We start from the raw sequence: 17,125 nt of genomic DNA, 5'->3' as shown, positions 1-17,125 counted from the left end.
TTTGTGGTAGAGCCTTTTTGCCTCAAGGATAATTCACCTTAATATACGAATAAACGATATTTTTGAATAATGAAGTACAATGGATCCCTAACTGGCTTCGAATTTCCATACAGTTCAATCTCAACTGGATAATCGAAAAGATATGCCCAAACACGTCATATGAATGCATAACCTCTGAAGTCATAAAGGTTGTCCCCACCTCTTATACTCCGCCTAGTACTCTGAGAGGGTTCTTTTCTTAATGTATCGAACTTAAACTACCTATATCTTAAGAACGAATCTGGACCTGTGTGTTTAACTGTGATATTAGACAAATTACTTAAAATGGCACTCTACTTGTGAGGTCAAGCACAGACAGAATGCATGGAGTAGGTTGTATTTAAGAAAAGTATGATAAAAGAATGATTGCCAGAGAGATTTTAGCAAGAATCTCAATAAATGCCAGGAAAGCCAACTGGCCCCACTATGTGGGGGGTCGTATATGCCATAAGAGAAGAGGGTAATAACTTCCTTAAGGGTCTATTTATACATTTTTTTCAAAATAAATACGACAGATATAATCTTCAGCGTGCAGTTCAATAATTTTTAGATGGTTTTTAGTTAAAATTAATGGTCCCTGGAGTTTTTTTATCCAAATATGTAATGTGTATTTCAATAAAACGCATAAAGGTTTGTTTTCTGTTTGAAAAATATTATGGAATCATGCCCCAAAATTTCAATGCATACACCAACAAATAATCTCACTATGTAATGAATTCGAACGAGTGACTAAATTGGTAATAAAATTTGTATAATAAATATAAATAAACACGGAAACGATTCGAATTGGAGAATTGTTTATCACTTCTCCATTTGTAATTATCATTATACATGATGGATTATTCATACTAGAAAAGAGTTATTGATTGACAAACGAGAAGAAGGAAAGAAAGAGCCTAATCCCACCATTATTCAAACACTAAGCAAACATTTAATACATTTTATAATAATAAATATTACATATAATTGATATAGAAAATTCCAAGAGAACATCAATTCCAACCAAAAATATAAAATAACGACGTATAAACCTAATTTATTTATAAATATAAAGGCGAAATATCCTTGAGGTGAGAATAGTTCAAGGCAAAATTAAGGGGCACCCTTTCAAATGATGCCATATTAGTTGCCTTCAGACTTGTAGTTGCCCCTTGAGAAGGGAATGAATTGGATATTGTATTACAAACGAATTCATTATTCAAATCGTAGGGAGAGCGAGTGGCTTTATTTAGTTGGAAATTTGAACTATGTTTTTTTTTTTTGAAAACTGTTATCATAATTATTTTATTTTTGAAGACAGAACATCTACGTATGAAGTAATAACTAACGTGTGTGCACATAAAAGATAATGAGGGCTTGCTCGGGAGTTATTAGTGTGAGTCTTTATTGGATTCGGAGTAGAATTAAAGATCGATAAAGAAGAATTTCTAGCCTATATGTATTTTGTGTAGTAAAAGTGTGTGTACTTTGGGCATGTTAAATAAAAGAAACTGAAAATCAAAATGGTAGGCCCGACATTTTGAAGAATGTTTTAGAGAAAAGCAGCTTAGCAGTCATGGAGTTTCATTCGATAACTGACAATCTACAGTGACAAGGGAGGAAAGGGATATGTAAATAAATACATACATTCCCAAGAATTACTTTGATGTCGTTCCCCAATTCTACTCCAAGTCCAACAAGGCTTACAATTATAATACATCAACAAACCCTAAGGGTTACACTCCGTCTTTTATGAGCACAAATGAATGTTCAATCAGGTTTTGAATATAATTAAATATATTTAGGAAAGGATGATTGCTACTCAGAATTTGAATAATACAACTGCTGAGAACAAGATAATTCATTCTTATGTTTACCAATTCTAAAAAGTAGGTCATTTAAAAAATAAACATGATTTACATAACTACATGTTCTGGCTCTACACGGAGTCTCACGGCTGCTTGCAGCTGATCTAATAACACGTCATGAAAGCTAATCTGCTCTCCTTCTAAATATTCTACAAATATTTAGGATCACCACGTTTTTTTTTTTATTAATATACCGACAGGACATTTTTTATGAGTCATTTTGATTGTTGGATGTGTCCAAGGACTGCTCCCCAATCACCTCCCCCCCTTTTATTATTATTTTTTCTAATGGGTCCAGTCTTTTTCCCCACTCATTAATTAGTCCGAAGGACCGATAAGTCCTACGGTCCTTTCTATTATTAAGTGCAATTTACTAGGCCTCAGATTGATTTCGATTAACATTGTTTGTTAATCGAAATTTAAAATAATTAGATTCAAAATAGATTCCCTTTATAGAAAAATCATTCGAGCTTATTTTTTTGTATTCCTTGACACAATATTAGAATGATTAATCCTTTGGGTTTGTTGTAAATTACACTTCTTAATGTTTCAAAAATGCATCCTCACAATAAAATTAATTATAAATTGATAGACTTATTGGTTAAAAGACCATTATATCGTGGACAATATAAGTCTCTTAAAGCAAATATAGATTATAAACTATAGTAACCATTGTTGTGTATCTCAACTTTCCCTACAAATATGAGTACAAAGCCTATAATTGACCAAAATATTATATGATGCTTAAAGATATATTGAACATTTGTGACCATTCAACACAAAAACAAGATAGAATAATTAGTCTCAAAATTGCTTGTAGATTACAATATTGTCAATTTATATGCCTAAATTATTATAATTCCCCCTCAGGGTCTCGTAAATTCCACTCTTAAAGTAGCCAAAATTGTTATTTAGAATAAAAAAGATTTAAAATTGACATATTCTATTTGATAGGCCCATATTAGGGCCAATACAAATTCCTTCAATCAGATAAAGGTTCTTAACAAACCCCACAAATTTGAATACAATGCCAACAATTAACTCAGATATCTGGATATACAAAAATATTCAGCAAAGTTTTATATATAGGAAGTAAAAATTATATTGGGATTATTTCATTTTCTTAAATTTATTTTACAAGATTCGAGGATTTGTATTGCATTTTCTGAGATAAGTTGAAATACCCCATTACTCCCCTATATTTTTTATCAAAAATGATTCTAATTAAGAGTATAATATGTGTGGTGGTCCGTCAATAGATAAGTAAGCTATTTGTATTAAAATTACGTGTGGATTACATTTGTATTCATGGAGACTAATTATTGTTAATTTCTATCACTAAATTATTCTAATTAACCCTTTGGGTGAGCCGCAAATTGAATAAAGAAATCCCTTCAAGTTTTCAATTTGAGAGACTGTTTAAAGACTGAGGGAGGGAAATGATGGAATAATTATGTTTTAATGCGTGCGTAGAAAACTGGCCTCGGGAAAGTTAGCGGTGGAAGATTGCCCACGACAAAAAATTACCAGTTAGGAAAAGTGCCCGTATTATGTTCAAACTTCATGATGAATAATAACACATTATAAATTCCCTTAATATTGTTTATGACAAATATCTCAACGTATTTGTTTGTTCTATCCCTCAAGGGAATACTTTGGTTACAAATATCCAATTAATGTACAAATGTAATCTTTAGTGCAGAAGAATAATTCTAACCTACTTTTGTATTGACGGAACACATTTATCCTCTAATCAGTACGAGATTTGTTTGTTTAATAAATAACTTTTTTTCTTTTATTTGTTTAGATGAGATCAAATGAAGACTCAACAGGGTTTATATGTTATAACAAAATTACTTGATTTTGTTTTTTGGGACATCCTAATATCCTACTTTAAAAATAATATTCGTATTGAAAGATGTTATTTTTGTTTATATTGAAGGAGTTCATTGATTACCTTTTGAGAAAATGAGGATATTCACTATAATGTGTTATATTAATCAGGTGCATGTTCCTTGAAACTGTCTACCTTACTATGTGGTGTACTGTCAATATTTTGATATGTGTGGTACGTCAATATAAAAATAATCTTGAACTAAAATCAAGAAAAGGACAAAATCCTAATGTGTTTTATACTTTGTATATACATATTTCATAGACATATTTGACCCAATTATAGGCTGATTATTCAAATTTGTGGAATGAGTTCACATATCCAAGAGTTTCAGCTATAGTTTAAAACCATTGTTTGATTCAAGGGAATTTTGATGTCACCGATATGTCCCCTTTTAAATAGATAGAATGTATCAATTATCATCCTTTTATTTTGACAATTTATAATTTTACTATATATACACATACTGCACAACATTTCATAGACATATTTGAGTCAAATATAAGCATATTATTCAAATTTCTCGGATGAGATACGATACTCTCGAAATATAGCTACAGCTTAGAACCATTATTTGATTTAAGAGACTTATATTGGGTCCGATATAGCCCCTTTCAAACACATAAAATAACATATTAGAGAAAAAGTAATTTCGTTGTTCGTTTTTTTAGCTTTATTTCAATACTTATAAGAAGTGTTACAATCATTCGGTTTCATCCAAAAATATCATGTTCTGTTTGATAACTTGTTGCCAATGAAAATCCAACTTCATAATCCCCTTTTCGTAGAAGCCCTTATCCCTATTCGGAAATAACAAACAATTTTCAAAGGCCTCTGTTGAGGCCAATTTTGTGCCCCCAAGCGCGTTGGACATAGAAAAAGAGCAGATGGTAATTACTTGATACCAATTCCGTATGCATAATAACTTCCCATCTGATCTCCCAGAGCTTTTGGTGCGTCATCAAAGATGTGTGCAGCCGGGCGTTGCCTTGATGATATCTTTTTGTCTCCTATCAAAAAATACTGGATACTTCTGTTCGATCCCCACCTTCAAATGGTCGATTTGTTCACAGTAGATGGCAGAATTGAAAAAAAAAAAATCGCTCCAACCATTCATGTGGAACACAAACCGAAAGAGTATCAGCCCCCATATACATCAAAATTTTCCTTGGACGCGTTTTTCCCTTTCAGGTAGTAAAAACACCTAAAATATGGTGAATTTCTTCCTTTGAGACCTCCATACTTGACGCACGATAATTCACAAGTGAACCCGTAAAGCCCAATACTGTCCAAAAAGCGTTTGTAAATTACACAACCTTTAAAACGCTTTATCGTATAATCATCAACTGTGACCAATAATGGACAAGATATACTTTGGGCGGGAATTACGGATATTGAATATTTTGTTCGATATATCGGATTTCCAATTTTGATTGAATATATCAGCACACGTCAACCTAATACACTATTACCTATATAACTAGGTGTATATATTGTTATCCAGCCATTAATTACAACTCCTACGTTGTTTGCCTTATGTAGTCTTTGAATTTGATAAGTTAATTCTGAATTACTCACATGCGAGTTTTTTACAAAATCACCCTCCCTAACATATAAAAAAACGGCGATGGACAAACAAATAGCTAACCCCACTTGTATATTTTGTTCACGGGGGGCGTGAGACTGCAGGAGATTTTTGGCCCACAGAAATACCTGTAAACATATCTTGGTTAATGCTTTACTCGATCGAAAAGGCTGCCTCCTTAGACACAGAATTATTTGAGTTATTGAGAATGGATTATCAATTTGTCGGTTTATTAATTCTAGCAAGATGACCGTTTAAAAAATTAAAGAGTTATTTTATGTATGACAAATTTGAGAAGCATTGGTAATGAATTAATCTTATATTATTGTTGTTTTTTACTTTTGACCCATTTTTCTGTTTCTTTTTGTATGAAGGGTTCCGTGATACTCAAAAACTATATATTATGCAGAGGTAATAACATATTTTCGTTCGGCATCTCAAAAATGCGATGATATATTATTTGATAATTTTTTTTTTTTTTTTTGTAAACGCAGAGAAATAAGAGCTGATAAATTAATGAATATAAAATAAAAGTATTCTATTTAAAACATGATAATGTAATGCTTGTTTTTTGAAAAAAAAATTAAAAATGAAAATAATTTGGTAGAATAACATCTTTATAAATTTTTAATTGCTCATTAATTTTTTCCTTCCGAACAAAAACTATTCAAGTACAAGAGAAAAATTTATTCACAATCAAATCTTGATCCATTTAATAAAAAGGCATTAACTTTTAAAGTTGTTTATAATGATACACTTATTTCAATGTGTTCATGTTTTTTTAGCTTATTTTTTCATTTTCTAATATTTGAGTTTGGTTGATTGGACATTTTAGGGGTCATTACGAAATCAATCATAAAATACGATCTAAAAAAGATAGTTGTAAGTGTGACACTTACTACTAATTAATAGATTCAAATGAGTTGTATAAGAATTATTTTACATTATAAATAAATGTCGGTCTGTGAGGTTTGGCCCAAGGGCTTTTCGGGTTAGGGAAAATGCAGTTTGGACGGCAGATTTTCGTGCTCGGGCCGAGACCAAATCCACATATATTCAATTATCTTCTTCATTTCATAATTATTCAACTTATACGCCATTTCAGTCTTTTTTTATCATTCATCGGTTTGGGAGACCGAGTAATCTCTTTCTTTACATTTTCTTCACTATTAGCTAGGATTGAAGTAAATAAATACGACGAAAGTAATGAAAGGCATATAGTGACGTCAAGAAAAGTCCAATACATCTCTAATAACGATGTCATTTAGTTAAATTAATAATTAGTTTTGTATAATTGTCAAAAGATTGAATGTTTGGTTATATTGTTGCTATTTATTATAAAGGGGGGTAAAACGCTGGAGTAGGGGTAGCTCGCTAAATATATAAGAGTCTTTCAGTCTATTTTTTATCATTGGATTTTTTTGACCATTCAATGGTCCTAATGACCATTTAGTCGATATTTTTTAGTGTCGAGGATCGGTCCAGTACCAAAATTTTGTTCCGGTTCGGTCTTAAAGGATTTTCCTAGACCGATTTGGACTGATTTTTCGGTACAAACCGCGGTGTCAGACTTTTAACCGATTTTGATTTGATCTCAATTTATGGATCCATTTTTGTCGGTCTCATATGTTATAAGATACCACCTTTTTATTTTCTAGATCAACTGTCATGCATTTTTTTTTAATCTCAAAAGTACACAATAAGTTCAAGAACAAATACTGTATACATATAAGAGACAGTGGTATCAAAATTAATATTGCCTATCTCTCTTTAAACTCTTTATAACGTCATTGTACATGAAAAAACAAATGATGTCAAGTTATAAACAATTCATCTGTAAAATCGGTCTAGACCAATCATTTTGGGACCGAACTAGACCGAGCTTCGGTCCAACAAAAAATATAATGGTCTCAGACAGATCTAGGATTTCCAGACCGAACCCAACACTAGTACTATTGTCTCTCCGTCCTAACTATTTTTTTTATTTACTCCTGTTGGGATTGAAGAATATAAAAAAGAAGAAAATAATTATTGATAGCTAGGTCGTATAACACTTTAGAATTTTACAATCTAGCCACAATCACTTTCTACTTTAAATATGAGGTGTGCTCGTATTATCTCTTTAATAGAGGTAATAATTGAAATATAAAAAAAGAAACGATGTTGTTGATAAGTACGGCCTGTCAACTATTGCTGTTATCATAAAAGACCGATAAGGACAGGTCTTAGGACAAATAAATTACATAAGGATCGGACTGACAGGATTGCAGTCTTTTTAGTTTTTTAGACCGATCCAACACTAACTAATTGTAAAATAAAATTACTAACCATATGTTGGTCAAAAAAAAAAAAATAATGATATAAAAAAAAGATTGTGTGCCCATTAGAGCGATTTCCTTTTCAACTTTTTTTTGAATTTCACTTACGGCCATAGCAGAAAGTTGTAATATGGTAAGAAAAAAGGGCCTATGCAAAATTTCATTGCCCTTTATCTTTAGATAGCACATTACGTTCAAAGTTTAAGTAGACATAATTCTAACCTATAAAAATATTAATCAAGTTTTATTCTGAAGCTACCCTATGGAGTAAAAAGAAAAAAAAACCATAAGAAAGTTTTGATCTTCCCTTTTTGAAAATATATACGCAGGTCATCAAATTTTCCATCTCCTTTTGTTGTTCCATAGAATAATTTTAGAGAATAATTTTTATTTGTTCCAGTTTTGGTTTGAGTTATATACTTCTATGTGTGTTCCAAATTCCATATGTTGAAGGATTTTATTTAGTTATTTTTGATCAGTAATATGGGTATAGTGTTTAGGTAGATATTTTTTTGTTTAGAAAGAGATAATTATTAACTAAAATGTTTATTGATGTGATCTTTTTACGTGATCCTTCTTCCTTCATTTATTTCTTATGTAATATGTGCATATAAAATGAAAACCTTCAATAAATACACCTGGTTTATAGGTGACAAAAATGTCTATTAAATTTTTTTACGGAAAAGAACTAAACATGTCTTGTTAGAATCTACTAATTTACTAGGTAAAGCGTTTTTGTCTTTTTTCATAATTTGATTCAGATGGTTGACCTACAGATGACCTCGTAGGAAAAAGAAATTTCGCAAAGGTAGTTTTTATACCATATCACAACTTTTGCGCAGTAGCCACAATCGAAATTTGAAAATGGTTGAAAAACAAACCAGCCTAGTATAGAGTGTTCTTTCGTTTAATTTATTTAATTCCTCCCACAGAAACATTTCCTTCATTAATTTATATTTCCATTCCTTTCAGACGGGTAATATTCACACAAAGGACGGGGACTTTTATGTAGTCCCTACACCAGAGAGGGATGAAACTCATCGCGTATATAGGATCCATCGGGATCGAATCTCTTCCTCTCCAACGAGTAATACATTTATTAGTAGTAAAAACAGTAGTAGCAATCTAGACTACTCGGAAGCTTTCGAAGAACGGAGTCGCATTCGCCGATCTTCACCTCCCTCATCCTCATCTCGGAAGTGGCCACCTCCTTCCAAGAACAACTCTGTGGAAGTTCTCGTCGTGGCTGATGGTCCCATGGTTCAGTATCACCGTGAGAATGTGAAGCCCTATATATTGACCATCATGCAAATCGTTTCCACCATTTATAGGGATAGTAGTTTAGGTAATTTAGTGGAAATGTCCGTAGTCAGATTAATTATTCTAAAGGAATCGGAGTCCTTTATATCAAAGAATAAACGTCAGAAGATCTCAGCCTCCAAAATGTTGAAAACATTTTGTGCCTGGCAAGCTTCCCTAGAGCAAAATTTTGATGTAGCACTTTTACTTACGAGGTGAGTTGACCAATCTATTTAACTTTAGATATCTGAAAAAAGTTGGCATTTTTCATTTTCCCATATGAGTCATTTTATCTGTAGAATAACAAAAACAAAGTAAGGAATTAATCTTGTCTGCCTTAAAACGACAACAAGACCCAATTGATATTTTGGTATTTTTGAGTTATTGAAGGGAAGAATTAGTAAAAACAGCATTTTTATTTTTCCCATATGAGTCATTTAAGTATTTATCTGTGCAATAACAAAAGAAAAATAAGGCCTAAATATATTATGTCTCCTTCCACAGCAAAAGGATCCAATTGACATTTTGGTAGTTCTGAGTTATTGAACGAAATGAGATTTTATAGAAGCCTTCAAAATTATTTAAACATGTTATTACCCATCAGCACATGTAAAGCTTATCTCTGATTGGATGGCTGAACAGTGCCACTACTTGAAATTTGTGAACTTGTTCAATAAGTGGAATTAGGCAATTGGATCTTTTTGTCATTGTCTTTTACCATTGACTTTGGAGTTCGTTCCTTTAGTTACTTAATAATTAGAGGTTTCTTTAAATTAATTTTATGTTTAATATATGTAATAAGGTAAACTTTATTCACCACAGTATATAGCTTAATTTTACGAAGAATGTTAGCTTAATTCTTTATCCTGGGAGGCAGTATTGTGTGTTTAACATTCCTAAAAAGTCAGTATACAAATTTCAGCAAATATTTGCTATATTCACATTATTTTTTATTACAAATTTTAATTTAAACAATTATTTTAGCATAAATTTGTAAACAAAGAACTCATTACTTAATACGAATATCGTTGAATGTGTTTATTTCCAAAGAATTGCCAACCAAAAATGTATCTAAATACAAATTTTCCACCAACCACAGTAAGTGTATAAAGTTTATAAAGCAGAAGGATATATGACTCATGTGGGATAAAAGGGGGGAAAAGGACTCGATTGACTTCAATTTATCTAGAATTATGTGACCTATCGAAAGCTATAAAACATAGTCCCGGAATATAACTGTTAGCGCCTTGAGGAGATTTCCTTGACTACGATAATCATTTTTCGCCTGAAGATGTCGCTTTTGAGGTATAAGTAATGATGGGATTTGGTATCGAAATCCAAGACCGGTATAGTCTTTTATTTAAATGAACTATTTCGATCTGAGTTCGGCCTGAACCGGTCTTTTTGTAAAGTCGTAAAAAAATAACCTTTTTTCGTCCCATAGTTTACACTTGGGTACTCAGTTCCAGATGGATATTTTAGTCTGTGTCGAAATATTAAAAAAAAAAAGAAAACATATAAGATCTAACAAAAAAAAAAATGTGTTTCGGACCGAGTATCAAAACTATTTGTAGTATACAATGATATACAGTAAAAAAATTAACACTAGCCCACTTGCAAATGCTAGTGGACTCTTTCTCGGTCAAGTAACTGTCAAAAAATACTCCCACGAGTTGGAGAGTATTTACCTAACCACCCTAACATTACCTAATTTGTTGTACATTGGTTAGGAAATGGCGGAAACTTGCTTCACTTTATCAATTTATTAAAATTTGAGGGTCAATAACGTATTTTTAGTCAAAAGTTCAATCGTTAGCAATTTATCTTTTTTGGAACCAATACGCAACTTTTTATGAGAAATATGCAATTTTTTTAGAACCAATACTTAAGTATTATACGTTCTAGACACAAGCCTCTTACTTTAAACATCTGGTATTTCGTCTCTTTGACAGAGGTTATTATAAAATTTCAAAATCTGAAATAACGAAGTTAGTAAATGCGTCATTTCAACTGTTTTATAGTTACCATAAAAGACAGATAAATACTGGCAAATTTTATTAGTAGTGAACTGATAGGGACTGAAATCTTTTTTAGAGCAGTTTAACACTAATTATAGAGTAATATTCACAATATTCTCGTAGCCAACTCATTTTGTACAGAAAATGATCACGTGGTTGTCTTTTCGCCAACTGGTTACAGCTTCAGAGCTACTCATTTCCTTTTGTCAATGATATCATTACTTTTTTTTTTTTTCAGAGAAAACATTTGCCGATATCCACAAACAGCATCCTCAAATTGTGACACACTTGGACTCGCAGAGCTGGGAACCATGTGTGACCCCAAGAACAGTTGCGCTATTGTACAAGACAATGGTCTAAGTGCTGCTTTTACGATTGCTCATGAATTAGGACACGTGTAAGTAGACGCACAACTCCTTGACCTTTTACTCGTCTTTTTTTACCTTTTATTTACTTTACATATATTTTTTTTATTATGAAATAACACACTCAAAGTACCTATATAGTTTGGGAATCTTATCTTGTGTGCTGTTGCTCACTTGCTATCCACCAATAACAAACGAGCTTTCTATTTGTATGATGTATGTAGATATTTATTTATCTATTTTTCAACTCATAAACGAGTTGAAAATGAAAGTCTGTTCGTTCATATTTTTTTTCTCCTTGTTTAGATGTTTGTACAATCACCAGGGTTATTGACTTGTTAACTCTATAACTTAGTCATAATCTCATAATTGTGTACTTATAACACGTTGTTACCTCATCAACACAAAAATATAGAGGTTATTTAGTTGTCAGCTGTCCATTTTTCTGAGTCGTTTCACCTAATCAGTGTTTAGGCGTTGATTAGGGGATATACCTCTCCAACACCCTATGTATTTTGTTTTCAGATGTTGATTCCATCGTCTCACTTGATACGTTATGGCTATTAGATTATTTATTATTTTTGATAAATATACAAAGTCATGAGTTTTACTATACTTATTCTCCGTTTCACATTGATCCCTCGGCGTATATGTATCAGGTGAAGTAAAAAATTATAAGGCCTTTTTGGTTTTATTTTGACAATAAAATTGACAGTTATGATTATCCGATTTAGATGGTTCGAAACGGTTTTCTCACTAATCTCCAGTTCCAGGGGGAATGGAATAAGTGCTCACATGGCGGTCCAAACTCAAAGATTTCCATTATTTTATCGACATTTTCGACGTCCAAATTACCAGAACCGAATAGTGGGAACCACTGCTTTGCTGATGCATTTAATACTGTATTGGATCCAATAATAGGACAACTTTTTTTGGCCCTCTGCCCCACCTTTTCATCTTGGACGTAGTGATACTGAAGAATGCATCGAATTTTCTCCTCTTTTTTTTACTGCCACTTGCGAACGCTGTAAACACACAACTGACTTCACCAAACACAAAACTGTAAATGAACTTTTTTAAGTGTACGCTTAACCTTTAAGCATACTCAATGCTTTTTTTAATGCAATGTAGAGTAAGGTTATATTATTTACTAGCGATAGTACTGTGCCATTCCCTAAGTTATTAGGAGTCTACGAACAGAAAAGAAATTGCTTTCATAATATAGAAGAAATCTTCCTATCAAAAGAGCTCTAGATTACTACACAATATTCCCTCTTAATACAGGACTTAATTTGGAACTGTGACATCCCTTATTTTTGACTATGCAGGGTGTGCAAACTATCTATGCCGTCACTTTGGCGTGTTCTCTCTCTCTTAGGCACCTAACCAGTTATTATTATTTTTTTTTTTTGGCTAACTGAAATAGCTTGTTCAAACTTGCATCAGTTGGTTAAAAAATGAAATCAATTGACAAACTTGTTGTCTCAAATATGTGAAACAGCAGGGAGTGCTCTTTGGAATCGGCACTAGGAGTGACAACGTAACAATAGTTTGATCTCTGGGGCTCAGTTAGACGTTTATTCGTAAGGTTCGGAGGGAATTTGAGAACTCCGAAGGTAATTATGAGATAACAGGAATGGAGTCTTAGGTCGAAGTGGTAATTTTGAAGACTTAATATCAGCGTAATTTTGCCCTCCAAACTCCCTGGATCAGAATCCGATAGATTTTTTTGTGTAAACTGGGATCGTATGACAAACCTACGGAATATATAAGCTTCTGCTTTCCACCTCGTATCTAATTGAAGCTAGAGTTGATATTATTCAATAGAATAAATCAAAATCTATCAAGCTTTCAGAATCTGATTTTTTTAATCTGATAACAAAAAGTGTTTGAGAAAAAAAATCTTTTGCAAGGGGCAGATAACTTTTTCATCCTGTACGAGTATAACTACATGATTCTCAAAAGATATCTGAGAAATGAATATGATATTGAATATCGGCTTATGAAAAACTTTATTCTCATTTTGTTTTTATTTTCTCTTTACTTCTAACCCCTCTTCAATAATCATTATTAGATTTCAATACATGCATGAGCTACGTACATTCATTATACGAATATATTGGCAGACTGGTTAGAGACAGCTTGAAAATTATCGGTTATTTAGCGCAGAGTTTGTCGAAATTTACCAATAACATTTTTTTAGGACAGTTTATAATGGATAATAGGTTAATTAAAATATTATTTTTTTTTCCAACAAATTGATTTCGTAATGTATATTTTGCATTGTATACTAGCGATTGGTTTACGGTGGATGGAGGTAGAAAAATTAAAATTTTCTACCAAAAAAAAAAAATCTAAGACAGTTTTGTGTTTGTTTGACTCAGTATTGTTTGAGCGTGAGTCAAAGATGGGCACCAGTAAAGAGATTTCTTCGATAAAGGCATATAAGGTAATATAGACAGCTGAAAATGTGAATAGTGCTTATGGTCCTGATATTGTAATAGACAAACACACACAATTTTGGTTTTGTCGATTCCGTTCCAGTAATTTTAATGTCAAATATGCACCATATTCTGGAAGGCCAATTGTCTAAAGTGTGGATAAAATATTGCAAATAGTCGAATTGGACGGTCATGTAAGCACTGTTTTGATTGCAAGGGAGTTAATCATTAACGTAAAAAAGTTAAGAAATTTAATAATAAAGATGCATGAATTTTTTCTGTCTTTTTGCAACCTTCGATTTTTTTTATCCGTTCGCAACCTCAACTATCCAAAGGGAAAGGAAATGTTTCAAGAATATCATATCGTGGCTGGCCTTCTGTATTGCTCTTGTTGCCAGTTGTTAATTAAACTAGTAAAAAAAATACGATTGTGGCTAGACTCTTTGCCGAAAGCCACTTTTCCGAAAGAAATAATACATTTATTTGATGAAGATCTCCATTCATATTACACTAATTTTAAAAGATAGTATGACTAATTATTTGCCAAGAACTGCAATGATTAACTGTGGATTAATTAGTCATTTGTTTTTCATTATAAGGATGCTTCAACAGTTGGCTTGAACCCCAATTAAACCAGTTGTAACAAAAATCATACCCCCCCCCTCCAAACAATAAATACATAAAGAAATAGAACAAAAATGTTTAAAAAAAGAGAAGCAGTCAATCAATCAATTATTGATATTCAATGGATAATACGAATAAATCAATCAATTAGATCCAATGTGTTAAATCTCCTCTGAACCTTTTTAAGTCCTAATCAACACTCAAATATCCTGAGATCGTCTCTGACTCTGTTTGTCATTGGAATAATCGAGTAGATAATTGCTTAGTATTGCAACATTACTCATCATCAAGGATATTTATTATTTTATTCGGCAAAGTGATCATGGATAAAAGTTGTTGTACAGAACAGTGTCCATTCGGTCCATTGAACAAATTGATCATTCGGCAAAAAGTCAGTTGAGAATAGTGATCATTCGAAAAAGTGGGTTTAATTAGATTTTCGGCAAATTATCCTAGAATCGATAGATATAGTGACGTCATGAAAATAAGATTTATGGGCCAAAATGTGTACTTTTGTGGCCTACAGAAAGCAACGTTTCATTTGCTATCAATAAAGCTTGGAAGCTTTATAAATATATAAAAATGGCTTTTTTTAGCAACAAATCTTTCATAACTTTTTTAATGTTAATGATTCTTAGAGTGTAGTTATTTTTATTATGAAGTGCAAAATGTTTCATTGATACGACTTGATTTTTTTTTTTCTACCTTTTTAATTTATTGTTCAACTTGGTTTGACAATAACTCAAGTCGACACAACACTAAATTTGACCTTAAAAAATGAAAATAAGAACAAAATGAGCGGTGTATTTTTAAACAAAGTACTTAACCTTTGACGATCCAGACGTAGCTAGAGTGCCCATTTTTGAAAGTCCCTTCTCCTAATTCTCAACGTTAATTAATCTTTTTGACCCGGAATATCAATTTTTGCAATTATATGACATGCGACATACAGCAGAGAAAATAAGTGTTTGATCTCTTGTCAACTTTGTAAGTTTAACCACTGTCAACAAAAAAAATAATCTATGATTTGAATGGTAGGTTTTTAAACACCATCCCCACTGTCAAATATGGGGGGGGGGGCATTATGTTTCTCTGATAAGGGGGGATAGACGTCCCATTCTATCCTCAGAGAATTAGTTCCAAAGTGGAGTGTGGGACATGATTTCCAAAAAAGTAGAATACAATTTAAATTGTCGCATCAAAACTTAAATAATGATGAATGTACATATTTTTTACAAGTCTATTCTGGATCATTTAAAAAAAGTATTTCCCAGGAGATAGAAAAACATATTGGATACACCCCAGGGCGTCGACGAGGGGGAGGGCTGGAGGGACTACCAAGGAACTTTTGCATTTGACTATTATTATTTTTTTTTTTTTTTCAGGATGAATTTTTTCGAGAAAATTCTAAAAACCAATTAATTTATTTGTATAAAATGCACTCAAAATTTTATACTAATATTTCAATGATAGGTACAGGGGTCGTACATTGTCTAACTATACATTTTAATGGCCGAACTCTTCTTTTTTTTTTTTTTTTTTTTTGGAACCACTGACCTAAGGGGTCATACATTTATGATGTCCAAAAAGTGTAATTTTTGATCCCCTCTCCTCCATGTATTTTTATATAAAATATATTGGTTAGTGTTGACCACTGATCAAGGCCGTCCGCAGGATTATATTTCTATTATTTTTTGGTTTTTGGAATTTTTTTGAAAAAATATATAATGTATAATTTGGTCGAATGGCTAAAAAAAAAAGAGAAATCCTAAGAAGTAAACCTTTAACCCTTATTTTTTTAATAATTTTATCATAAAAAATTATATTAACTGAAAAAATTTATTGTATAAAACAAAAAATCCTTTGTTTGGGAGGTACTCAAAACCTTTTTATAATAAATGGTTTTTTTTTAATGTTTGGGAAATACACACGATTTTCATCACTAATTGAAGCTCATATATTTGGTCCTAAACAAGTTCAACACAAGTTATAATGGTTTTAGAACGGTCTATAATTTTTAGACGGAAAGACAAAGCTAGTAAATAACTGCTTAGTTTGACCCATTTCCTTGATATGAAAATATTCTTCATTATTTGTATGCATTAGTTAAGTATGCCCATTGTACATAAAATGAATTCATGAGGGGAATTACATTTTAGGATATTCTATTTATGTGTTTACCTTCATAGATATGAATTTGGGTCATTCAATTAGAAACATATTTGTTTGTTTAAATAAGAGCATAAAATGCATTGTGATGAAACAAAACTGTATTAAAAATATGCACCTAAGCATCTTAACAATTTATTATTCAATATGTTTGTATGCTGTTGAGGAATTACTCAGTTCTTTAATATCCAAAGTAATAAGATGTTGAGAATTGATCACTTAATAATTCATTTATTGTTATAGGATCAATGACAATGTTAGGTTTCACTCTTTTTGTAATGCCAACTTGAAGATAATATAATTATTTATTCTTGAAGAGATAACATATAAGTATAAAGTAATGAATAGTAAGTAAAAGACAAAGAGTAACATTGAGGATTTGTTGCTAAGTTATAGGAGGGGAGTCTAAAAAGTTTCCGTCCTCAACGTGAAGATGGCAGTAAATAAAGACTAATCACATCTCTATCTAGCATCTGTTGACAAGTACTCAACAAAGTTGTAGGCATTTGGGACGCGCAGATCGTTG

At 31.8% G+C, this 17,125-nt stretch overlaps 1 protein-coding gene across 2 annotated transcripts in view; it reads left to right on the top strand.

Annotated features, from left to right (window-relative positions):
* LOC121119543 (A disintegrin and metalloproteinase with thrombospondin motifs 9) overlaps nucleotides 1-17,125 on the top strand; it is a 201,683-nt gene that overhangs the window by 110,242 nt on the left and 74,316 nt on the right. For both annotated transcript variants that reach the window (XM_071889016.1, XM_040714241.2), the window contains 2 exons: nucleotides 8,656-9,197; nucleotides 11,239-11,397. In XM_071889016.1, coding sequence (XP_071745117.1) covers nucleotides 8,656-9,197; nucleotides 11,239-11,397 — 701 coding nt within the window. The remainder of the gene's footprint in view (nucleotides 1-8,655; nucleotides 9,198-11,238; nucleotides 11,398-17,125) is intronic.

The sequence above is a fragment of the Lepeophtheirus salmonis genome, chromosome 6, assembly GCF_016086655.4.
Source record: "Lepeophtheirus salmonis chromosome 6, UVic_Lsal_1.4, whole genome shotgun sequence".
Classification (NCBI taxonomy): domain Eukaryota; kingdom Metazoa; phylum Arthropoda; class Copepoda; order Siphonostomatoida; family Caligidae; genus Lepeophtheirus; species Lepeophtheirus salmonis.
The sequence above is the reverse complement of the archived record's forward strand: the minus strand, read 5'-3'. Positions and strand labels throughout refer to the sequence as shown.